General features: G+C 48.2%; 3 protein-coding genes across 8 annotated transcripts in view; 2 read left to right on the top strand and 1 right to left on the bottom strand.

Annotated features, from left to right (window-relative positions):
• The window catches only part of RALGAPA1 (Ral GTPase activating protein catalytic subunit alpha 1), a 130,008-nt gene extending 126,387 nt beyond the window's left edge, over positions 1-3,621 (top strand). For 2 of the 6 annotated variants that reach the window (XM_054276117.1, XM_054276114.1), the window contains 2 exons: positions 562-676; positions 2,255-3,621. In XM_054276117.1, coding sequence (XP_054132092.1) covers positions 562-676; positions 2,255-2,351 — 212 coding nt within the window. In that variant the 3' untranslated portion in view covers positions 2,352-3,621. The remainder of the gene's footprint in view (positions 1-561; positions 677-2,254) is intronic. The other 4 variants (XM_054276119.1, XM_054276115.1, XM_054276116.1 and 1 more) reach the window with 3 other exon arrangements.
• Positions 3,622-5,516: 1,895 nt separating this feature from the next.
• Positions 5,517-7,066, bottom strand: INSM2 (INSM transcriptional repressor 2). The gene has a single exon (XM_054276241.1). It carries the CDS (start codon positions 7,064-7,066, stop codon positions 5,675-5,677), a length of 1,392 nt encoding a protein of 463 aa, XP_054132216.1. The 3' UTR covers positions 5,517-5,674.
• A 114-nt stretch (positions 7,067-7,180) lies between these two features.
• On the top strand, positions 7,181-10,829 carry LOC128936439 (uncharacterized). The gene is made up of 3 exons (XM_054275374.1): positions 7,181-7,568; positions 8,142-8,339; positions 10,383-10,829. Exons 1-3 carry the CDS (start codon positions 7,181-7,183, stop codon positions 10,565-10,567), a joined length of 771 nt encoding a protein of 256 aa, XP_054131349.1. The 3' UTR covers positions 10,568-10,829.
• Positions 10,830-20,991: the final 10,162 nt, after the last annotated feature.

The raw sequence follows: 20,991 nt of genomic DNA, 5'->3' as shown, positions 1-20,991 counted from the left end.
AAACTAGCTGCTTTTGCTTCAGTATTTCAGGAGTATCATGTTAAGACTGGCTATAATTTTAATGTATTCAGAACTGTGAAACAGCTGGAGAACAGAAGCCATATATCGAGTTGCCATTTGTTTTTCCTTATCAGTTGTGTGTATGTGTGTGAGTATTTACCTGTTTTCACCAATGTTAAGCAAGCATTTCAGACAGTGTTTAGGATGTGTCTCAGTTGCTATTAATAAGGTTGTTGGATCTGGATAATGTTATAGAATTCTTTTCTTTCTCTCTCCCTTCCTTTTTTTTCTTGTAATGCTTAGTTGGTAAGTATGATGCCGTATTTCAGAGCTGTTGCTTCATTGCACATAACTAACTCATCACTCTCTTTAACCTGTAGCATGAGCAGCAATTGCATAATGAAATTCGAAATTCCGTTTTCTGTGCTCATCTGTTAATACCCTTCAATCTCTGCGGTTCGTGTCTCATGTCTCACACCTGTTATCTTTTATCTTTTCTCCTCCCCCTTCCTCACTTCTTTCCACTCCTCCTTCCTCATCACTTCTTCATTCTCAACAAAGAAAGAAATGCTGTGATATTTCTTCTCCTTCCAAAACCTCCACTAGAAAGCATTGGCCACATCAAGGTAAAGGGCAAAGGCTTGAAACGGAAGGTCTTTCACGCTAGCTGTGAATGGTATGCTGTGCAAAACAACAACGGTTATTTTCTGTTCTCTAATTTCCACCATTTGAAATGCTTTAATTTCTTGTAAAATCAGAACAAGATAGAATTTCAGAAAATGCGAATGCATGTTTCCCTGCTTGCCTTTTCTATAAGGCACAGTGAGTCAGGCATTATCATGCTTTTCCAGATTGTTTGGCAGTGAAGTACCTAGTTCATGAACAAAATTACTGTCACCAGCTGCGGAACAAATAACAGCCCTCTCTCTCCCCTGTCACTCTGATGGGTCGTGTCAGTTTGAAGATAGAAAGTACCGTGCTCTTGCTCTGGAGCAGGCAGGTGAGGTACCAGGCAAGAACAGCCAGATTGCTAAATACCACAGGTTTATGACAATCTTTTAAATTTGCTCCTAGATGTCTTACCTTATGACCTCACTCGATTTTAGTGGAATCTTTCAAGATAAATCATGACCAGTTTGGAATGATTTTTCCACCCTTTATTTGTGAAATGTATACTGCGGCAGAGAGATCTTCAGTTCTGATTATTGCATTATTATTTTAAAGAATTACCAGTAATAGCATGATGTGGAAGAAATAGCAAGTGATTTCTGGCTTACTGCAGTCCACAGGGGTTTCCCCATTCACACCTGCAGGACCAGGCTTCTGTCTCTAAATTATATGGGTTAGAAGCCTTCAGAGGCAGCTGTGGTAGTTGAGTTCAATCACACTGCCAGTGGCTGTAAATGACTAATAAAAATGCAGTTTAGTTTTATAGATGGGAGTTAATAGTATTAATTTTCTATAGCATGGGAAGGAGAATGTAATTTTGATTTCATATTTTCTCCTTTTCCTTTTGTATGTCTATGGAAGAAGATTCGGAGACAGGCTGTTTGTAGGAAAGAGCTCTGTCCCCTTGCAGTGAGGTCTCTGGGGCCACTGGAGCATAGCTCTGGGCACTGGGCTAATGAATTACATATCATTGTCTCAAATTCATCTTGTTCCTTTTACAAAGAAACGTTAACATATAGTGCATCCAGTTAGTACAATCTGTTCAAGCTTCTGCCTTGTGGGCCCTGTAGGAATTTGCCTTTTGAAGCACAAACTAAAGTTGGTATGGGAGAAGATGTTTTGCTCTCTCAGTTGGCCCCCAATTCACTCCACCTCTTCAGCAGCATTCCTAGAGCTCCCTTCATGTGCAATGAGCTGTTAACCTTCATGTTCTCATTAAAGACTGGATTCTTCTGGGTTGTGGTTTGACTAATGATTCCCCATCCCTGCAAGGGAACTGGAGCTGTTTGTTTTCCTGGTTAGCGGGAGAACATTGCCCACTTCAGTGCTGCCTCAATTGCTTAAAGCAAGGGGGTTCTGCAGTCCCATAGCTCAGTGGTTTCTGCAATCATCTTTTCTATAGGGGTGGATTTGTGGCAGTTGTTAATTCCACGAGCAATACCAGCACCCACAGCTGATAAAGGGCTAGGAGATGCTGTGGCAGTGACAGCAGCACTGAAATTCCTGTCAGCCCCTTGCTAAGAGATCCCGTGCTGCGAGTGTGGCAGGCGGCACTGACGCCTCCGGTTCTTGCTGTCCTCTGCAGGCTTCTGCCCAGAGACTCAGCCGGGAGAAACTCCAGCAGCAGCAACAGCACAGGTGGATGGAACAGACTTAGCCTCTCCAATGTCTCCTCGGACTAGCAAGAGCCGCATGTCCATGAAGCTGCGCCGCTCCTCCGGCTCAGCCAACAAGTCCTAAGGGGCGAGAGGAGATGCCTGCAGCTTTCCAGTGAGGAGCACTGGCCACCCTTCCCGCAGCCACTCACCGCCTTCGGGGCTTTACTGCTCACGCCGTGCATTCAAGGATAATGTCTCAAATGTGTGTGCACCCGTGCCCTGCATACTCCTTTTCTGTATGTTTATTTTAAACAGTGACACTGGAATTTTACTTTAATAATTTAGCTTTTTTTTTTTTTTATCAAACTCCAGTCAGCCTTTTTTTTCCTTTGCAGTGCAGTTTGTACCCTGCACCTTTTACCTACTTGGATGATTATGGATGATTAACTTTGGGTTTTAACTCTGGTTGATCTTGAGTCAACATGGAATTAGAGACTGCAGTTGGATTACACTATATTTATTATGCCCCATTGCAATTTTCTCTGTAACAAAGAAAGAAATATGTACAATTTGAAAATGAATGTACAATTTTAAATTGAAGTTGCATTTGTAAAGTGTTTGTCAGATGTCACAATGTTAATGCACAAGATGTGTACAGATTATTTATGTTGAGGATAAAATAGTTCAATGGCGTTTCAAGTATCACAGAATCCAAATGAAATAATTTGCTCATAGCACCCTTTCATCACAGAGCGATGTATCATTTCTTAATTCTGCAGATAATCTATGCCAGAAAAAAAAATCACTGTTCTGAAATTCTATTTATGCTCGGCTTCCAAATATTTTTATAATGTTTGCTTTTCCAAGTGGTGTCAATAGTAAATGCCATTGAGTTTCATGAGTTTTAGCCATTATTATTATGCTGTTTCATCTAGATGTATATTCTTTTTTCTTACATTAAAAAAAAAAAAATAAAAACAAACACTTTCCTGATAGAAATTCATTGCTGTGATGATGGGTCCTAGGGAAGAAAAGGGAACATGCTCCGGGAGCCTGGCCTGAAATGCTAATAATTTCAACCTTGTGAGCGCAGATTAGTACATGTACATGAGTTCCACCCACCCAGAGGTATTTTCCTACAGAAAATTAAATGCTCACATTTTGAGTCTAGTAAACAACAAAATGCTGTTAACAAAATGTAGCATGGCATCGGTACTAACTGCATGTGTAAATATATGGGCAACAATAAAAAAAGAAATTATGTATTGTCATTCATGTAGTATCTACAAATTTGTAATGGTTGAAGAGAAGACATGTTATTTAATAATCCAATAAAATTATTCTTACCACCTTTTGTATATTAGTTATTCACTTCCCTGATTACATTCTTAGTCCAATTTATAGAAGAATTGTGTATTACATGCACATGAAGCAGTTAAATGCAATACACAACTTAGTTTTCCTTTGTATTAAAAAAGCACACACAAGTTCTCAAGAATGCCCAGCTGAAAACTTTTCCCCAGATCTAGAAAATAGATTGCATGGAGCTCTGCAGGTAATACAAAACATAGGCTGTTCCCTCTGGCAGACTGGTTGTTCAGGTGTCAATTGTAGGAGCAGTTAATAATCATCACATTTGGGTCTGCAGCCCTTCATCTTTGACTACACAAGGAGAGAAAGAGGAACCATGATTTAAAAAAACAAAAACCTAGTGACTTTCTCCAGGGACAAACTCATTTAATTCCATAAACAGGCATTTTTACCTAAGTCTCTGCTGTCAACAAACGACAAAAAAATGCACAACTTAAATTAACATGCTTTATTTTTGGCATATTAGTGAATTGCAAGTTTAGCCTCCTTTGTCAGAAAGCAAATCTTGGCTGCATTAGGTTATATTGTATTAATTCATTTGTCCAGGTTCTGGAACTAAAATGACAAAGTCCGTGAAGCACATTTAACATAAAGCACTTATCGCTTGCTCGCAGCCTTTGGGCATGATACATCTTTTGTTGTGTGTAGGAAAATATAAAACTACAGAAATAATTGCTTTAGAGGATGCTAATCGAGAGATTGAAATATTTTGCATGCTTACGTCAGAGAGAGCGTTAGAACAAAGACTACAACTGGGATCAGTTTGGTTCTTCAGAAGTCACCAGCTGACCCACTTTGCCCTGCTGAATTCAAGAAAGGCATGAGCTTTCTTTTAAATCTTTTATTGAATTTTCTTGCCCTTATTTTTAACCTCATCTACTACCACATTTAGAAACAAGCACTCATGGAAAAAATAAATAAATAAATAAACCAAAAAATAAATACTGGCTGAAGTGTCAGTAGCTGGTAAATTCAACAGCATTTCAAAGCATTTGGCCAGAGCACTGTCAAAGCCGGGGAACACACACGGCGGGTTGCTTTGCTAAAGGTAGGTGTCATTGGGGAGAAGGAAGGTAGCCTATCACCTGTGCTTTAGCAACATGTCTAAAGACTGCTTCATGTCCTAATTTCAGCTGCTCACAAGACTCGGAGGAGCTCACATCAAAAGCGCAGCTCACAGGAGAGGGGTCGGAGGCCGCTGGAAGGGCGAGCCGCACACACGGCGCTTTGCGCTGCCCGCGGCGCAGGGGCCGGCGGGGCCACACGCTGCCAACCCAGCCCGGCCCGGCGGCACCGACCCGCCCTCCCGGCTGCTGCCCGTGCCGCGCTAGCGAGCCACGAACGGAGCGCAGCAGCTTTGGGGACGGGCAGCTGCCGGAGACGCGAGTTTTGCCTACCGCACAGTTGCTAGAGGACAGAGACACAGAGTAAGCAGGAGATGCGTACTTAGCTATAGAAGATCAACACCTCGTATTTCAATTAAGCAGACAGCACGATTAATTTCCCATACGTTTTGCTAGCTATTATGTGACTTGACACTGACTTAATATGAACATTTACCTTCTCAGCTACCTTAGAGTACACCACGAATGCTGAAGCTCGGGGGCTAAGGCTACGAAAACAAGGTCACTAGATTAGGCTCCTTTTCTCACGAAAAATAATTCCTCTCTTTAGATACCCTATATACAACCGTAATTCTCTCCGTCGTTACGGAAGATACTGGCGGTACCGGCGGTGGGCCGCCACCCGACGCCTCGGCACTGCCCGCCTCCCGGCCGATGCTGGCGGGGCTTCTCGCCTGTTGCCGCCGTCCCCCTGCCGCCCCGGTGGCTGTGGAGCTGCGGCAGTGCGGCCCCTGGCCCAACGCGCCGCCGTGCCGGCCGGGCGCGCGTCGCTGCACCGGCCGGGAGTCGCCGGGCGGCCCCTCCGACATCGCAGCCGTGAGAGCCGCGACTTTCCATAGGAATTGCAGCGTGGCCAGGGCTCGCTCGGCTAGCCCGGGCTCTCGGAGCAGTCCCACCGGGGCGGCCGCGGGCCTAGCAGCCCGGCCGGACGGGCACCTGGAGCAGCAGGACCTGCCTGCTCTCCGGCGGGTGGCACTTGCTGGCGTGCCGCGCCAGCCCGGGCGCGCTGAAGAAGGTGGCGGGGCAGTGTTTGCAGGGGAAGCCCTGCCGCTCGCCGCCCGCCGCGCCGCTCTCGGGGACCCCGGCGGGAGGCGGCGGCGGCAGCAGCAGCTCCTCCCGCACGGCGTGCCACAGCCGGTGCTTGTCCCTGATGTCCGCCGAGGGGAAGCGAGCGCCGCAGAGGTGGCAGGCGAAGGTGAGGGGCCCGCGCTCCGGCGGGCCGAAGGCGGCGGACCGCGCTGCCCCGTGGGTGCCCAGGTGCTTGCGGAGGTAAGCCTGCCGCCGGAACCGCTTCTGGCAGCAGGGGCAGGCGAACGCCTCCCCGCCGGGGCCGCCGCCCGCACCGGGAGCGCCGCCGTGAGCGGGGCCGGGGCCGGAGCCGGGGGCGGCCGGGGCGCTGTCCGCGCCGCCGCGGTGCTGACGGGTTCCCGGCGGTGGCTGAGGCGCGGCGGGGCCGCGGGGCCGCCGCTCGGGGCTGTTCTCCTTGCCCGGCGGGGCGGAGGCGGCGCCTTCGGCGCTCGGGCCGGGACGCGGCTTGTGCCAGCGGCGGTGCGAGGCCAGGTTGGCGGGACAACTGAAGATCTTGTGGCACTCGGGGCAGCGGTACTCGACGCGCACGATGCGGGAGCAGCGGTGCTGGGCCAGCGCCAGCGGGTCCGCGTACTGCTCTTTGCACAGCTGGCAGATGAACTCGCCCAGCGGCGTGCGCCCCGCCGGCGGCCCCGGCCGGCCCTCGGGCCCCTCCTCTTTGATGCGCAGCCCCAGCACGGGCGAGGTGGTCACCTCGTCGGCGAAGCTCAGCTTCCGCGTGGCCTTGCCCTTCTTGGCCGGCGCCTTGGCCCGGGACGGCCGCTTCAGCGCGGGCACCGACGGCAGCGGCGGGGCGGGCAGCGGCGTGCGCGGCTGCAGCAGCAGCTTCTCGGCGGGCGGGAAGGAGGCGGCCAGGGGGAAGGACTCGGCGGAGGCGGGGGAGCTGAGGCACCGCTCGAAGAGAGCCGCCCGCGGCCCCGCCGCGCTGCACGGCCCCGGGGCCCCCCAGGCGGCCGGAGCCTCCGGCGGGGTGAGCCCGGGGCCGCCGCAGCCGCCGCCGGGGGGCCACGTCGCGGGGCAAGCGGCGACGGCTCCCTCCTCCTCCTCGCCCTTCTCCTCCTCCGCTCCCTGTCTAGCGGCGGGGCCGTTCTCGCCGGCGGGCGGCGGGGCCGGCGGCGTGGGCGGAGGGTCCCGGTCAGGGTCCCGCTCCCGCGGGCGCGCCCGGTAGGAGCCGCCGGGTCTCCGGCTGCGCTTGACGAGGAAGCCGCGCGGCATGGCGGGGCGGTGCGGGGCAGCGGGAACGCGGCACGGCCCGCAGCCCGCCCGGCCTTTATACCCCCGGCGCCCGCTCCCGCCCGGGCGTCATCCTCCCTCCGGCGGCGGCGGCCAATGAGGAGTTGGGGCCGGCGCTGGCGGCGGGGCCGGAGCGGGCCGGGGCTGCCGCCGCCGGGCGGGCGCGCTCGGGCCGCGGGGACGGGCGGGTGCCTCGGGGAGCGCAGCCCGCACCCCGCGAGACCGAGGGAGGCGAGGGGCCGGAATGGCTCCCCGGTGGGACAGACCCCGAGCTGGGTCACGGGCGCTGCCGCCTCGGCCGAGGGGCTCGAGCAGGAGCGTCTGTGGTGGGTGTTCGTGCGGTGCCTCCATCGCTGCCGAGGCCGCACGGACCGCCCCGCGCATCCTTCCGCTGAAGCGAGCCCGAGCTGGGAACTGGCTCCGTCCTTCTGCACAGCCACATCAGGAGTTTTCCCAGAAGTAGCCAGAAAGCTCCGGCATTGCGGTGAGCTCCCAATGCAAGAGCAGGGCTGCCGGGATGCCGCCGCCGCGTAAAATGCTAAATCACGGCTCTGCGTGGTGGCCATAACTGGTCCCTTGGCAGCCTCACCCGCGGGCAGCCTCCCGAGCTCAGGGGAGGCGAGGCTGACGTGTGGTACTGTTGTACTGCACTGAGACGCGGTTCTTACACGGTACCGCAAACTGCAAACGCGGCCGAACCTCCCCCCGTCCCGCCCGGTGCAACTCCCGGCCCGTTCTGGGCGCCTGAGCCGGGCGGCAGCTGCTGCGCCCCTGGGGCAAGGCAGGAGCCGTGTTTGCCAAAGCACAATCGCCTTTTAGGGGAACCAAGCGCACTGGCAGCCGGGGCTCAGCAGCCCCCCGGCCCCACCGCGCGGTACCAGCACCTCCTGCTGTCCCCGAGCCTGGCCTTGGGGCAGGACCGGGCTGTCCAGCATCTCCTGCTGTCCCCGAGCCTGGCCTTGGGGCAGGACCGGGCTGTCCCAGCGCAGGCCCGCTGCCCTCAGTACACACGAGATGGCGTGCCATCGGGAATGACCGCGGCTCCCTCCGTGACCAGGCACAGACAGCCCTCGCCAGGGCAGGACTCACTGCTGGAAGCGTCGCCCAGCCGGAGGAAGGAGAGAGCACCAGGAGAAAGGGAGGAACAGCGCCTCTGGTTCGACGGGCTTTCCAGAAGTGGAAGAAAGATGTGAAGCCTTCATGCAAGACCAGAATTCCTCCCACTGCTCAAAACTCTCTCAAACCACTTCTCTGTGTAAGTGCTCCAATTATATTTGCTTAGCAAAGTCTTAATCATGTTTTACATTACTCTCCCATTTACCTCCATTTTCATGGTTGCACTGGATCTCGGATTAGATTATATAGTCCACGGGCTAGAGATCACCCTTTGTTAGTAGGAGCCACTGTAACTGGGACCCACGAGCCAGGCTTTCATGTACTTAAGTCACTCGACTGACTGGCTGCTTGATTTTTACCCAAAATTTTTCTACCCTTGTAGCTGGACTTTCCAGCTACATTTCTTACTGAATAACTGGATCTCTGGTTACAGATCCACTGTTCCTCCAAGCAATATGTAAATAGTTCTTTCAGTTTCCCCTTGTAAACAATATTCCCATTAACATCCCATTCATTTTCTTTTGTCACATTGCAAAAATAGTCTGTGGTAGGAATGTCTAGTTCTGGAATGTCCAGTTCAGTTTCCAATCCTAAGAGGTGAGGAATCCAACACAGGAGTATCTGCAGGTGAAGTCCCCATTGGAAAGCTCATGTATTGGGTGATTACTGAAACTCCAAGTATTTTTCCAGTAAAAGCTGTAGATTGGAGCTGCCTCAGGGAATTTCTCCATCATCTGACATGGCCCAGACATGGTGGGAAGGCTTGGGCAGTAACCTACAGTCACAGATGTGGAGTTGCTGCTCGATCCCCTCAGCTGATGTCCCTCCTATGGTGCTTCTTGGCTCCTCCCTGCAATGTGGTGCCCCCCTGCTCACAGTGCCCTCCAGCACAGCCCTCTTGTAGCTTTCTAAACTTGCCTCCAGTTTATGATCAGTTTTTAAGCTGGGACCCAAAACTGTAGAACCCATCACTGCACCTTGCTCTTGCTGCAGCATGTGCCAATGCTGACAAGTGCACCGGCAAAATTGCCTGGGGATTCGAGCTGCTGCAGCCACCTTGTGCCTTATTTCTCTCAATAAATATGCTGGTTTCCCCAGGCTCTCTCTGCCCCAGTACAAACTCCCAGTGCCCTGGCTTCCACTTGGAAGGGTCACAATTATTCTGTGATTGCAGATTATTTCCCCTCCCACATTTACAAGAGAATGTAACTGTAGTGACTGGCATCACACCCAACTCTCCCAGCTTCTAAGCTTTCCAAACCGTTACATGGGTTTATCTTCTTGCCATCCTCCTTTACTCCTACCAAAAATTTTACAGTTAGAAAATTCAGATAATTAATAATAGTAGTTAATGATGTGGGCACATTTCCAAATCCTGTGTAAATTTGCTGGATTTTTATTTTTTTCACTGTCTTATTACATTTCAGTAGTCCCATCACCTAGCTGAGAGTGCAGCACTACACCTTCCTGAACATGCTACTACAGGGAAACTTTATTTAAGGTCAAAGCTTTTCTAAGCAAGGAGCTGAATAATGTTATTGCTCCTGTCCTTACACTGTGCTCTCTACAGTCTGCTAAAATCAGATTTGCCGTGATTAAACACATTGGCTGCTTACACGAGAGTCATCCTTAAATGATCTGAGATTAACCAAAGGGTTAATCCCACAGTAAATAGGAAATCAAAATTCTAGTGGGAAAATGCAGGAGCTGGTGGGGAGCTGGCAGGGTGAAAACAAGAGGAGCCAGTTCCTAATCTTGCATCCTTTGCTTCCTCAGTCCATTCCCTCCTCCCTGGTTGAGGCTGAATGCTGGCATGCTAGGAAATGGAAACAAGCACTGTTAGTTTGGTACAACACAGCTCTGCCTCCCTTTTTGCCAAAGTTTCTCATTTTGTGTGAGGGGACTTTTAGCCTTGCTCATAACTGTGCTGCTAACGTAAGCCTGAGGGACCCATTCAAGCCTTGCCAAGATTCAGCAACCAGATTCAGTGATGGCTGCGCCAACCTCTTGGGGACCTTCCAAAGCGAGGACAATCTTCAGATTCCTCTAGACACCTTTCCCTGTTGCTGCCTTCTTGTAGGGACATGGTTTAGTGGTGGACTTGTCAGTGCTGGGTTAATGGTTGAACTCTTAAAGGTCTTTTTCAACCTAATCAATTCCATGATTCCATCTGATTGCCCAGGGTGCTCCAGAGCTTGGGCTAGAAGCTCGTCATCCAGATCCTTGTACATCCCAGCAGTCTGGAGACTCTCATCTCTGGCTGTGCCGTACAGATATCACTGCCTTCAGCCCCAGCCATGTCTCCAGCAGCCCCAGGACACCTGGAAACCTGTGCAGACACTGAAGAACAGGTCTACACCTCCATGATCCCCAAATAAAACATTGTCAAGCAAGTGGGCAGCTGCATTTATATTTCTGAACAGTCTTGGGGCATAAACAGCAAGAGGAATGTGTGACAGAAATGCCAGCTGGCAGAGAGAAGGTCTTAAGTGAGGTCTGGTTCCCAGAGAAAACCCTAAAAACTCTTCTGGGGGCTGAGGGGACAGAAATAAAAAGAGAAATTCCTTTTGCCGCTCAGTAAAAGAAAAAATAACCACAACTTTAAAAAAATAAGAGTTAAAAATAAAATAGAGAACAACTATAAGCAAAGGATTAAAGAACATTTCTCTCCTTCATGTTTCCCCTCCCCACCACAAAAAAAAATTGTTGTGGTTGAGTTTTTTACATTACAGGATTTCAAATAAAGTTGACTTTTAAATCTTGCCCTGGCATCTGGTTTGTAATTAATGGAGCAGTAAATAGGAGGGAGACAGAAGCTGCCTCAGAAGCCTGTCTTTGATACATGGCTCTCCAGCAGTAGAGCTGGATGAGCGATATCACCCCCAGGCTCCTGCACTTAAACAAAATCCAGGCTGGTTTTGGTGGCAGCACAAACCATTTCATCTTCCCCCTAGAACAGGGCTGCCAATTATCTTGCTGTGGTTGGGGATTTGATGCTGGTGACAGACATTGAAGGAAATATCTGCATTATGAGGATATGGATTGTCTAATATAACTGACCTTGCTAGTCTCTTAATTGTGTTTTGTTTTACCTGAGGACAATCTGCTTCAAGAGGAAAATGATGCTAACAGCTGCTATGTTTTCTTCATTGATCAAATATTAACGAAATCTTTCTGTCAGGGAAGGCAGAAAACACTGCTCTGTGAAGTGTTCTCCGACTTGGGTTAGAGGGATTTGAAGGGTTTTGAAGACACTATGAAAACATTTAACCTTCCTCTTCTCCCACAAATGAAGTGATGCTGGGAACTGGTCCCATCCCGTCACCCATCACTGAGGTGATGCTGGGAGGACAGTGGGGCCATGGCTCCTGTCCCTGCTCCACAAGGGAGCAGCTGCACGAGGGCCAAAGGAGCATTTTGGTTCTTCCCCACCTCGATCTGCATCAGCCCATTGCAGGGAAACCAGGGCCTCTCCAGGGAGCAGACTGATGTTCCCAAACTTATAAAAGTTATAGGAGTCTCGATGGGGCCACTGTGACTTTCATGATAGATTTCAGCTGGATTTCAGCTCATACCCCACAGGCTGGAGCCCTTTGCCATTGGCCAGATTTGCCTGCTGGAGTCATTTATTGATCTCACCATGCCATAAATGGGAAGATTTGGCTTCCTTTGGCATGAGATTCTCAGCAGTCTGTTCCCTACAAGCATCACTATATGTTGCAGCTCACTGAAAAAGAGATCTCCTAGTACAGAGGGCCATGGTTATCAGTTATGTGGATATCAGCAGTGGCTTTCAGGGAGGCTGAGTCCCAGCTGGGCTCAGTGCAGGTCTGTGTGCAGACACGTGGGTGGTTCTGTGTGCAGAGAGAGCAACAACTGAAGGGACCAAAGACAAGGCAGCAGGAGAGTGGGGAAAATGAAGTGTCTGAAACTCCTGTGCCTGCCTCCAGTAAAGGGAAACTCCACACCTGCCTCCAGTAAAGTTTAGGCAGGACAGAGAAACATGCTTGTTGTCTAATTTCCCAAAAGGACTCAACCTCTGCTTTCAGAGAGCAGAGATCAGGAGCAGATGAATCACAGCCACAAATACTTGATTCTGTTATGGTCACACTTCATCCTGCTCTTGTGCTGGCACTGGAGCCTATTCAGTTCTGCAGGGATGTGGTGCAGGGACCTGAGCCCACAGGGAAATATCTACATTTTTTTCTTTCCCCCCCAGTCCCAATAATTCTTTCATGCCCCTGTTCTAAGGCCACCTCATTCAACAGAGCTCCTCTGACTCTGAGGTGCAACAGGCAACTCCCCAGGGCTGTTGCCCAAGACCTTTCTGCCACCCCTAGTCCATGGTACCTTCTCTATTTCTCCCTCCATGTTCTTCAGGTCACACCAAGTTCCCAGGTCCTTTTCCTGCCAGAACTGGATGCACTTCCTGACAGAAGTATGCTACTGTGTCTTTGCCTGCCTATGGAAAGGAAGGGCAGGATTTATTGTGGAATAAGGTGCAGGCATGGCCTGGCCACTGCAGAGCAGATGGCAGTGCAGGAGCCACCACTGCCAGCAACAGCTGCAGAGGGGCAGATGGAGCATGGGAGATGCTGATAAGGAAAATCAGTGGCTGGGGGTGGGAGAAGACAAGCAAACCAACATGGAAAACAGGTTAGAAACAGCTGGGCAGAGCAGCACCCAGAAGGAACAAGTTGGAAAATTGCATTACAAGAAAATAAACCTCATCTGAGCTGAGTTCCTGCATCTCAGAAAAGCAACGAGGAGGATGACAGTTCCCAAAAGGAAATAGTGATTCATCACTTTGCAGAAAATGTGACAGAGGAGGGCAAGGAAAGGCGGCACTGAGCCAGAGAGCTGCTGCTCTTTTCTGACAGTGCACCTCCAGCTTCTGAACCCATCCACCTTGTTCTCTCATAGATGAGACCTGGCAAATGCCCATTGTGCTTCAGAGAGGCAAGGTTGCAGTGCCAGCTCCTGGCAGGTGTGTCAGGATGGAGACTCTCCTCTGTTTTTTGTGGGTGAACACCCACGTGCAACCCTGCAGGGCAATGGCAAAATGCTGTGCTGGCTGATGAGGTGGGAAAAGGGAAGATGCAGCAGTGGCTCAGGAGGGTCTAAAAGCAAAGCTTCCCTCCCCTCTCCAGGTGCCAGTGCCTGCACAGAGGGCAAGGGCAGTGGCGGCTGGAGGATGTCTCCAGCAGAACCCAGGGGAAAAGCAGCACCAAGCCAAAATCATCATGCATACATGTCATTTTGAAAAACTTTGAAAAATTTTGAAAAATTTTTTCCACTTCAGACTTAGCCCTCTTTACTTCAAAGCCAGGAGAGGGGACTCAAAACCAGCATCATGCTCCAAGTACTGCTAATATAACGATCCCTAGCAGCTGCCATGCAGGATTCTCCACTTACATTTGTTTTCCTTCTTTTGTGACATTTAATCAGTCTTGCCATCCTAAATATTAATTAAAGTGCTTGGAGACAAGGCCTAAATTTCATTTTGCCTCCCAAGTTCACCAGCTTCATCCTCCTCCTCCTCCTCCTCCAAATATGTTTTGCTATAAATTACTGGCACTGTTTCTGTTGATAGTCAACATAATCAAACATTTGTAAGCATGCTGTCTCTTCAATCTGTTCAGTTGATGCACTTTACCTGATCTTTCATTAAAGTAATCAAAACACTTGCTGTGCCACGTCTAATGAATGTTGCATGTATGATTAAGTACTTTCATTCATATTGCAAGTTTGATTTAATGTAATCTGCCTTTCAGACAGCCATTAGCCTAGCTCCTGCGTGAATTCGATTAATTGGCTGAATTCTTCCAGATGTCCTTTAAGTATTACAGGAATTTCTATGTAAAAACAGCAGGGACCATCTAGCAGAGAAGCAAACAATGATATGTTATATTGCTGCCATGACTTACAAAAAGCTGGATTCATTTTCATTAATAAAACATCTGTACTGCTGCACAGCTATGCATCAAGATGCATTTATTTTATATGTTTATTTCTCTTATGACTATAAATAGACAGTTAAACAGAAGCACGGTATGTTCAGTTGGAAGATACACAAACAGAACTGTATAAGAAATGAAAATCAAAGTAAAGAATGTCAGAGTTAGGACAGGACTTACAAAACAAGCATCATGTGTTGGAACAAACATGGCAGCAGCTCCTGTGGATATCTTAGGATAAAGGCATTTTTCTTAGAGCATGATGAATTTGAAAGCAGTTGGTTCCTGGGTTGAAACCCATGTTTCCTATGTCTGGTTTATATTTATATGGCTTATTGTACCTTTAAGTGGGAGGAAAAAATGCAGTTTGGCATTTTTAAATGGCATGCAGTAAAGAGAAAATGTATCATTAAAATAAACAGTTTTTCTTAATTCTCAAAAATGGAAATTGGTTTGTTGGGTTTTTTTTCCTCCACAAAGTTCCACTTCAGAAAGGAATCACTTTTTCCTAAAAAGCAAAGTCCCCAAAAGCCAGTTTGAGTTTCAGTGCCCACTGGGCCCAGCCTGTGCAGGCCATGGTGCTGTTTCAGGGCATGGGGAGGGTGCCTCCACAACTCAAAGAAGCTGCCTTCACTTTCTGCTGGCCTTGCTAGATCTGATAGCACCTTTTGGAGAAGGATGAGAGATCTCAGAACCTTCCTGCCCCTTTGTCCTCTCTCTCCCTGCCTACCCTCCTCATCCTCAGCAATGAGCCCAGACTGGAGAAGTCTGGCAGGAGTTTGACACCGACCCTGCGGCCCTGAGCTCAGCACAGCTTAATTTTCCTGAACGTGTGGCACTTCTCATCCGAGCCAGAGAGCTGCAGGGCTCTGCCTGTCACCACGCACTGGCTTCACTGGGCTCTGCCGAGTCAGGAATGAGGAAGGGAGAGGAGCAGCCCTGCAGCAGTGTGGCAGCTCTCCCCAGCAGCGCTCCATCCAGTGGCTCTGTCTCACCTGGGAACAGCCGGGTCACGTTCTCTCCTCTCCTCCCTGCTCCCCCCTTCCCAGCTGCTGCACAGCTTTGAGTGTGTTTGATCCTTGAGGTGCCTCTCCCGTGTACAGGCAAATTATTGCCCCTTGCACCTCATCAGGATTTTACTGACTGTCCTGTCAAAATGAGCAGGAGCTTGTACTAGCCAGTTCATTTCCAAGGGCTGTTCTAACAGGTGATGGATTTACAGGAGACATTTGAAATAATATTGATCAGCAAAACTTAAGTGGTACAATGAAAGAGATTGAGACCTGCTAAACTGTATCTCCTTTTCTTTTCCCAGCATTGTCACTTCACTGGCCAACTTGCTTCTTTGTTTACACATTCTCCTCTGCTTTCACCTCTTTCTCTGTTTCTTGCTTTTGTTCCTATGTTGTCTATTATCCTCCTATAAAAAAGGTACCCATAAAAATTCTGTATTTATATTAATTATATTTATTATATTACATTATATTATCAATATTATCTGTATCCTACTATGAAAAACATTTAAGACCAATTTTTTTTCTACCACAGCTGTGCTGTGACACTTTGCTGCAGTTCCCAGATAACCTCATAAAAGCCTGGCCGTGCTGTATCGTGCCTAAATGGGCACACTAACCCATTGCAAGGGTCTCCTGCCCATGGCAGGGAAAGCAGAGCACAGAGAGCTGCTTGACTCCCTTGCTCACTGTTCCAGAGGGATTTTCTCAGCACAGAGAGCCGTGTGCTGGCTGGAGAAGGGGAGTGAGAGGTGAGCAGGGGGTGAGGCAGGCTTTCCTCGGCAGCCACAGGAGCCTCAGCAGCAGGGGCAGCAGCACTTTCCCCTTTGAGACGTATCAGAAACCTGAATCTCAAAGCAACAAAAAGAGTTCCTAGATTTTTTTTTGCAGAGAAGAAAATGGTGTAAATTTCACCTATAGGTGACCAATCTAAAAATTAAATGTAGCAAAGCAAAGCAAGCCTTTTCTAGTTTCCAGCGCTGTGTGATTTTCAAGGCAGATGTGGAAAAGTCACATCTTCTTTTGAAGCCCATGAGACTGAAAAATTAAATCAGGGGGCTTTGTTATTGATGTTTTTCTAATACAAATGTTTTGAAATCCCTGCCTTTCATGTGTCTCTTACAAATAAGCAGAAATGTGTGATGAGTCATCTTTGCTTTTAATTCCTTTAATAGATTCTTACCTCACTCACTAACGTCTAAACAATTCTCGTTTCTGTAACAATCTCTTCCTCAGTGGTAAATATTGCTCTCAGACAACATCTTTTTTGGAGGTTCATTATGTTCATTCTGTGGCTGAGACTCATTATACTCAGTTATTTATTTAAAAGAACAAAATGACAGCAAATGCCTGCATGTATCATGTCTCCCTTTACACATATATTTCATATATTTCAGCAACAAGGCCCCACTCAGAGTTTTGAAAAAAACAGCTGGCCTTCCTTCCTTTCAGTCCACAAGAAAGGAATACTGGGAGGTGATGGTGGAGTCTAACCTTGTCTGCTAAATGAGATTCCACTGATGCTAATGGAAAATTTGGCAAAGACAGGAAAATAATTTATGAACTATTTGAATATTTTCAATTATAAAATAAAAAAAAAATCCTTGGAGAATTATTAAGAAGGAAGAAGCAAATGAAAATGCCACTATAAGGCATGGTGAAATGGTATATGTGGAACCAGTCCAAGAAATAATTTTGATACCTAATGACAGGTTTGAGCCTTCCTGAAGTACCAAAGTATCACCCATCTCGCTGAAGAGCTTGACAAAAAAACTCACAACCTTTACACAGGAAAAAGTCCTCAGCCATTTAAACTAACATTTCACTAATCCAACATTCATGGCTTCTGTTCATGTTCTTCTAAGCCAAACCCCAAGACTGAAAGCAGCACCCACTTCTGTTCACACCCAACTGCCTCTGGCTTTCCACAGAGAAGTTCTAACTGGTGCACAGTCATAGCAAAAGGTTTTTGAGATTATGATCAGCATAATTATAAAAATGGAGTGAGGTTTGTCCTCAGCCAGCTGTAAAATACATTTTTAACTAGGCCATTGATACAGCAGAGACAAGATGAAAAACAGGAGAGGAGGGCAAAGGTTTAGCTGTGTGGCCATTCTGGGAAATGACTGAAAAACAAGAGCAAAGCTATTCAGAGCAGGTCATTAAAGAAAGAAAATATCTTAAACAAGCCTAAAAGATAGGAAATAGAAATGTGGCATGGTCACTTACAAAGCAGAGGTCAAAAAGACATCAGTAATTAATGATGAAAAGATAAAGAACCAAGCACTTAATTTCAAAGAAATAGTCCGGAAAAGCATAATGGCATCGTGAACAGGAAAAAGGACTTTGCAGAAGTAAATGGAAATTAATAAGATCTCAATAGAGGAAAAATGGATAATTGAAAAAGTAGAACTGCAAATTGCTGCAGAAATTCACCTGGAACATAAACCAGTTATTTAGGACCAAGGGTGAAATATAGTTTTGAATGGGTCCATTTTTTTTAAAAGGACCTCCAGGCACACACTGCCAATTTTGCTTGATATTTTTCCATTGCAGTTTTTGTGCATGGTAAATATAGGTGAGAATGTCCACCGTGTTTGAAAGTTTAAAGACTACTTTCTGAAATGCAGACCAGTGGATTTTACTTCTGTTTCATCAAGAGATTCTAGAATGAAAGGGGTGGGAAGCAGAAGCCAAGAAAAATGGAGAACAGCAGATGTTTTAAAACAGCAGTTTCAACCCGATTATCATCTTCCCTTGTTTTCTCTATTGTTTTCTGTGCTTCAGCTCAGATGAGCAAAACTTGATAATCATGGAGTCCCAGAATGGTCTAGGCAGAAAGTGGCCTTAAATATCATCTTGTTCCAAACCCCCTGTCACGATCAGGGACACCTTCTACTACACCAGGTTGCCCAGAGCTCCATCCAGCCTGGCCTTGAACACTTCCAGAGATGAGGCACCCACCATTTCTTAGGGCAACATGTTCCAGGGCCTCATCACTCTCACAGTACAGAATTATTGCCTAATATCTAATCTAAGGCCACTCTAATTTAGTCTGAAGTAATTGCCTCTTCTCCTGTCATCACATGTCCTTGTATAAAGTCTCTCTCCATCTTTCTTGTAGGCTCCCATCAGGTACTGGAAGGCCACCCCAAAGCCTTCTCTTTTCCAGGCTGAACAACCCCAATTCTCTCAGCCTTTCCTCACAGGAGAGATGTTCCACCCTTCTAATCATCTTGGTGGCCCTCCTCTGGAGTCACTGCAGCAGCTCCATGTCCCTCCTGTGCTGGCAGCCAGAGCTGGTGCAGCCCTGCAGTGGCTCTCAGCAGAGCAGGGCAGAGGGGCAGAATCCCCTCCCTGGCCCTGCTGCCCACGCTGCTCTGGATGCAGCCCAGGACACGTTTGGCTCTCTGGGCTGGCACTGCCCATGGTGCCTCGTGTGCAGCCTCTCAGGCAGCAGCACCCCCAAGTCCCTCTGGGCAGGGCTGCCCTGGGGCTGTTCATGCCCAGCCTGTGCTGACACTGGGGCTCGCCCTGACCCAAGTGCAGTACCTTGAATTTGGTCCTGTTAAAATTCTTGAGATTTCCCTGGGCCCACTTATTGAGTTTGTCCAGGTCCCTCTGGAGGGCATCCTGTCCTTCATGTGTTTCAAAGCACCACTCAGCTTGGTGTCATGTGCAAACTTGCTGGGGGTGCACTTGAACACTTTATCCATGTAATTAAAGTTATTTAGTAACTTTGGTCCCAGTACAGAGCCTTGAAAGACACAATTTGTCACTAATGTCCATTGTGTCTCTGAGCTGTTGAATTCAAAGTGTAAAACAGCAGTGGACAGTCAAGACTGTACAGACTCAGCTGCACTCTGCAGTTGTAACAAAAGGAGTTCACATCAATGAAGAAGAGATGAAGTCAAGCTATAACTTTCTCGCAGTCGCTGATGCAGGAGCTTGTCCCAGTAATTCCACCTGAAGATGAGGAAGAGGAAATAATCTACATTACAGAATTGTTTCAGTTAATTTCCCAGTTAAGCTCTTCTTTTTTTTTCCCTCCAGACTGTATGAGAAGACTCCTTCACAAAAGCCTAGAGCTGTGTTAAGCAGATCACATGTTTCACAATAAGCAAGCCTAACCTTCTCCACCCTTGTTTGAGCCCTCTGATGCTGGTAAGCCAATCCCTGGTGTGTGGAACGACAGAGCCCTGCACAGAGGCACATGGGGCACTGAAAAATTTATCTCCTCTTCTGAAGAAGCTGCCACACCAGAGGTTTGATGTATTATGTAGTAATGCACAAGCCCTCCCACCAGTCAGAGACTGCTCCAGCCCTATCAGAAGGATTGATAACCACATCACCCCTGTACTGCAGAGCCAGCTCAGACACTAATTCCCAAGGGCTGGACCACAACACTGAACTTTTACATGAAGAAGTAATGTGAAGTGCTGTGGGCTGTAAAATACAGTGAGGCTGTTGTGGGAGAGGATTGGTGACACATCTACCTGCAATAGCTGTGGTCACAGGCAGTGAAGCAGGACACAGCTGGTAGCTGCTCTGCATAACAGTGACCAAGTTTAGCAGAGAAGACATAATGCCATGTCTCAAATACTGCTTTTTATTAGCACATCTGTGTGTGGATCCAGGGAAAGAGAGTTCATGATGATCAGCATTTCAATGGAAAAGTTAGAGTATCTGTCCTGACATTTCCATAAACCAGGCAAAAGAAATTGTAACAGCTGTAGGTGTTCAGTGAAGGCATAAAGCCCTTAAACACCATAAGTCACTCCGGGTTCATCCCTCGCTGGATGCTGAACCATAATCCCTAAGTGCCCAGCACTCGCAGAGGCTTAATCCTTTTCAACAATGGGATGAGCTGGAGGCTATATCCTTTCAAGATTTGCATAACACCCCAGCACACATGTCTTTTGGGAGGATAAGAGCTGCTTAGTATGTCCTGCATTCACATTTTTGCAGCCATTTGGTTGATATCCATGTCTGTCTCCCCAGTGGGAAATCCCAAGCTGATGACACTGCCCTCAACCCACCACTGTGCTGGTTTTGGGCTTCCCAGCTGACTCAGCCCAGCAGAAAGCATTTCTGTGTCCTGGGTGCAGCCCTTGCCCTGTCACACAATGCATCTTGTTGGAGCCACCCCAGTGTGACCCCCGTAACACACACAGGTCTGTGCCCTCTAAAGATACAGCAGCAGAAACGTGTAAGAAGATGAGAACTGGGGCAGTTGTGCGGGAAGGACAATGGCTGACTGGTATCTCATGAACACCAAGTCACTGCATCCTGGTGTGAGCCAGGCTCACAGTGCTGTGAACCTTGACTCACCCTTTCTACGAGCAATTCTTGTGCTGCATCCTTACCTTAAGGGTGATCACCACAGAACTCCACAGTCACTGCTCCATTGCTGCAGCACCCCAGCATGCTGTGTTTCAATTGGGTCACCTGGGTACTGGTGTGGAGTTTACTTTGGAACAAAACTGTGTTCTGGTGAGGTTCCTAGTTCCTTTGAAAGGGAGAAGCAATCCTGACATCAGCTTTCCTCACTTTAATTACTCTCAGTGTTTTCTTCATGCCAGCAATCTCCCATGGATGCAACAATCAATTCTCAGGACAAGGACAGGAGAACAACTAACATCTAAACACATCTGAACTGAAAAGAGAAAAAAGGTATGAAATAGAGAAAAAGCCTACAATGAAAATTAGCCCAATCTTCAGTTGTCAGCTGATATCCTTGCATCTTCCTTTTCCATCAGCTGTTTCTCTGACCTTCTTTTGCAAGCCCTATAGCAGCTTCATCTGCAAACTGGCAGATCCA

Source organism: Melozone crissalis, unplaced genomic scaffold (assembly GCF_028551555.1).
Source record: "Melozone crissalis strain CALT ecotype California unplaced genomic scaffold, PUWL_Pcris_2 ptg000018l_1, whole genome shotgun sequence".
In the NCBI taxonomy this organism is placed as follows: Eukaryota; Metazoa; Chordata; class Aves; order Passeriformes; family Passerellidae; genus Melozone; species Melozone crissalis.
Note: the sequence above shows the minus strand (reverse complement) of the source record. Positions and strands in the feature narration are given on the sequence as shown.

What these genes read in the sequence shown, in the direction of transcription:
- INSM2 (XM_054276241.1), bottom strand. Translation starts at nt 7,066, where the DNA reads ATGCCGCGCGGCTTCCTCGTCAAGCGCAGCCGGAGACCCGGCGGCTCC.
- LOC128936439 (XM_054275374.1), top strand. Translation starts at nt 7,181, where the DNA reads ATGAGGAGTTGGGGCCGGCGCTGGCGGCGGGGCCGGAGCGGGCCGGGG. An exon ending in CAGAAAGCTCCGGCATTGCG is followed by an intron (nt 7,569 to 8,141) that starts GTGAGCTCCCAA and finishes CTCCGTGACCAG; the next exon opens with GCACAGACAGCCCTCGCCAG. An exon ending in CTCTCAAACCACTTCTCTGT is followed by an intron (nt 8,340 to 10,382) that starts GTAAGTGCTCCA and finishes CTGATTGCCCAG; the next exon opens with GGTGCTCCAGAGCTTGGGCT.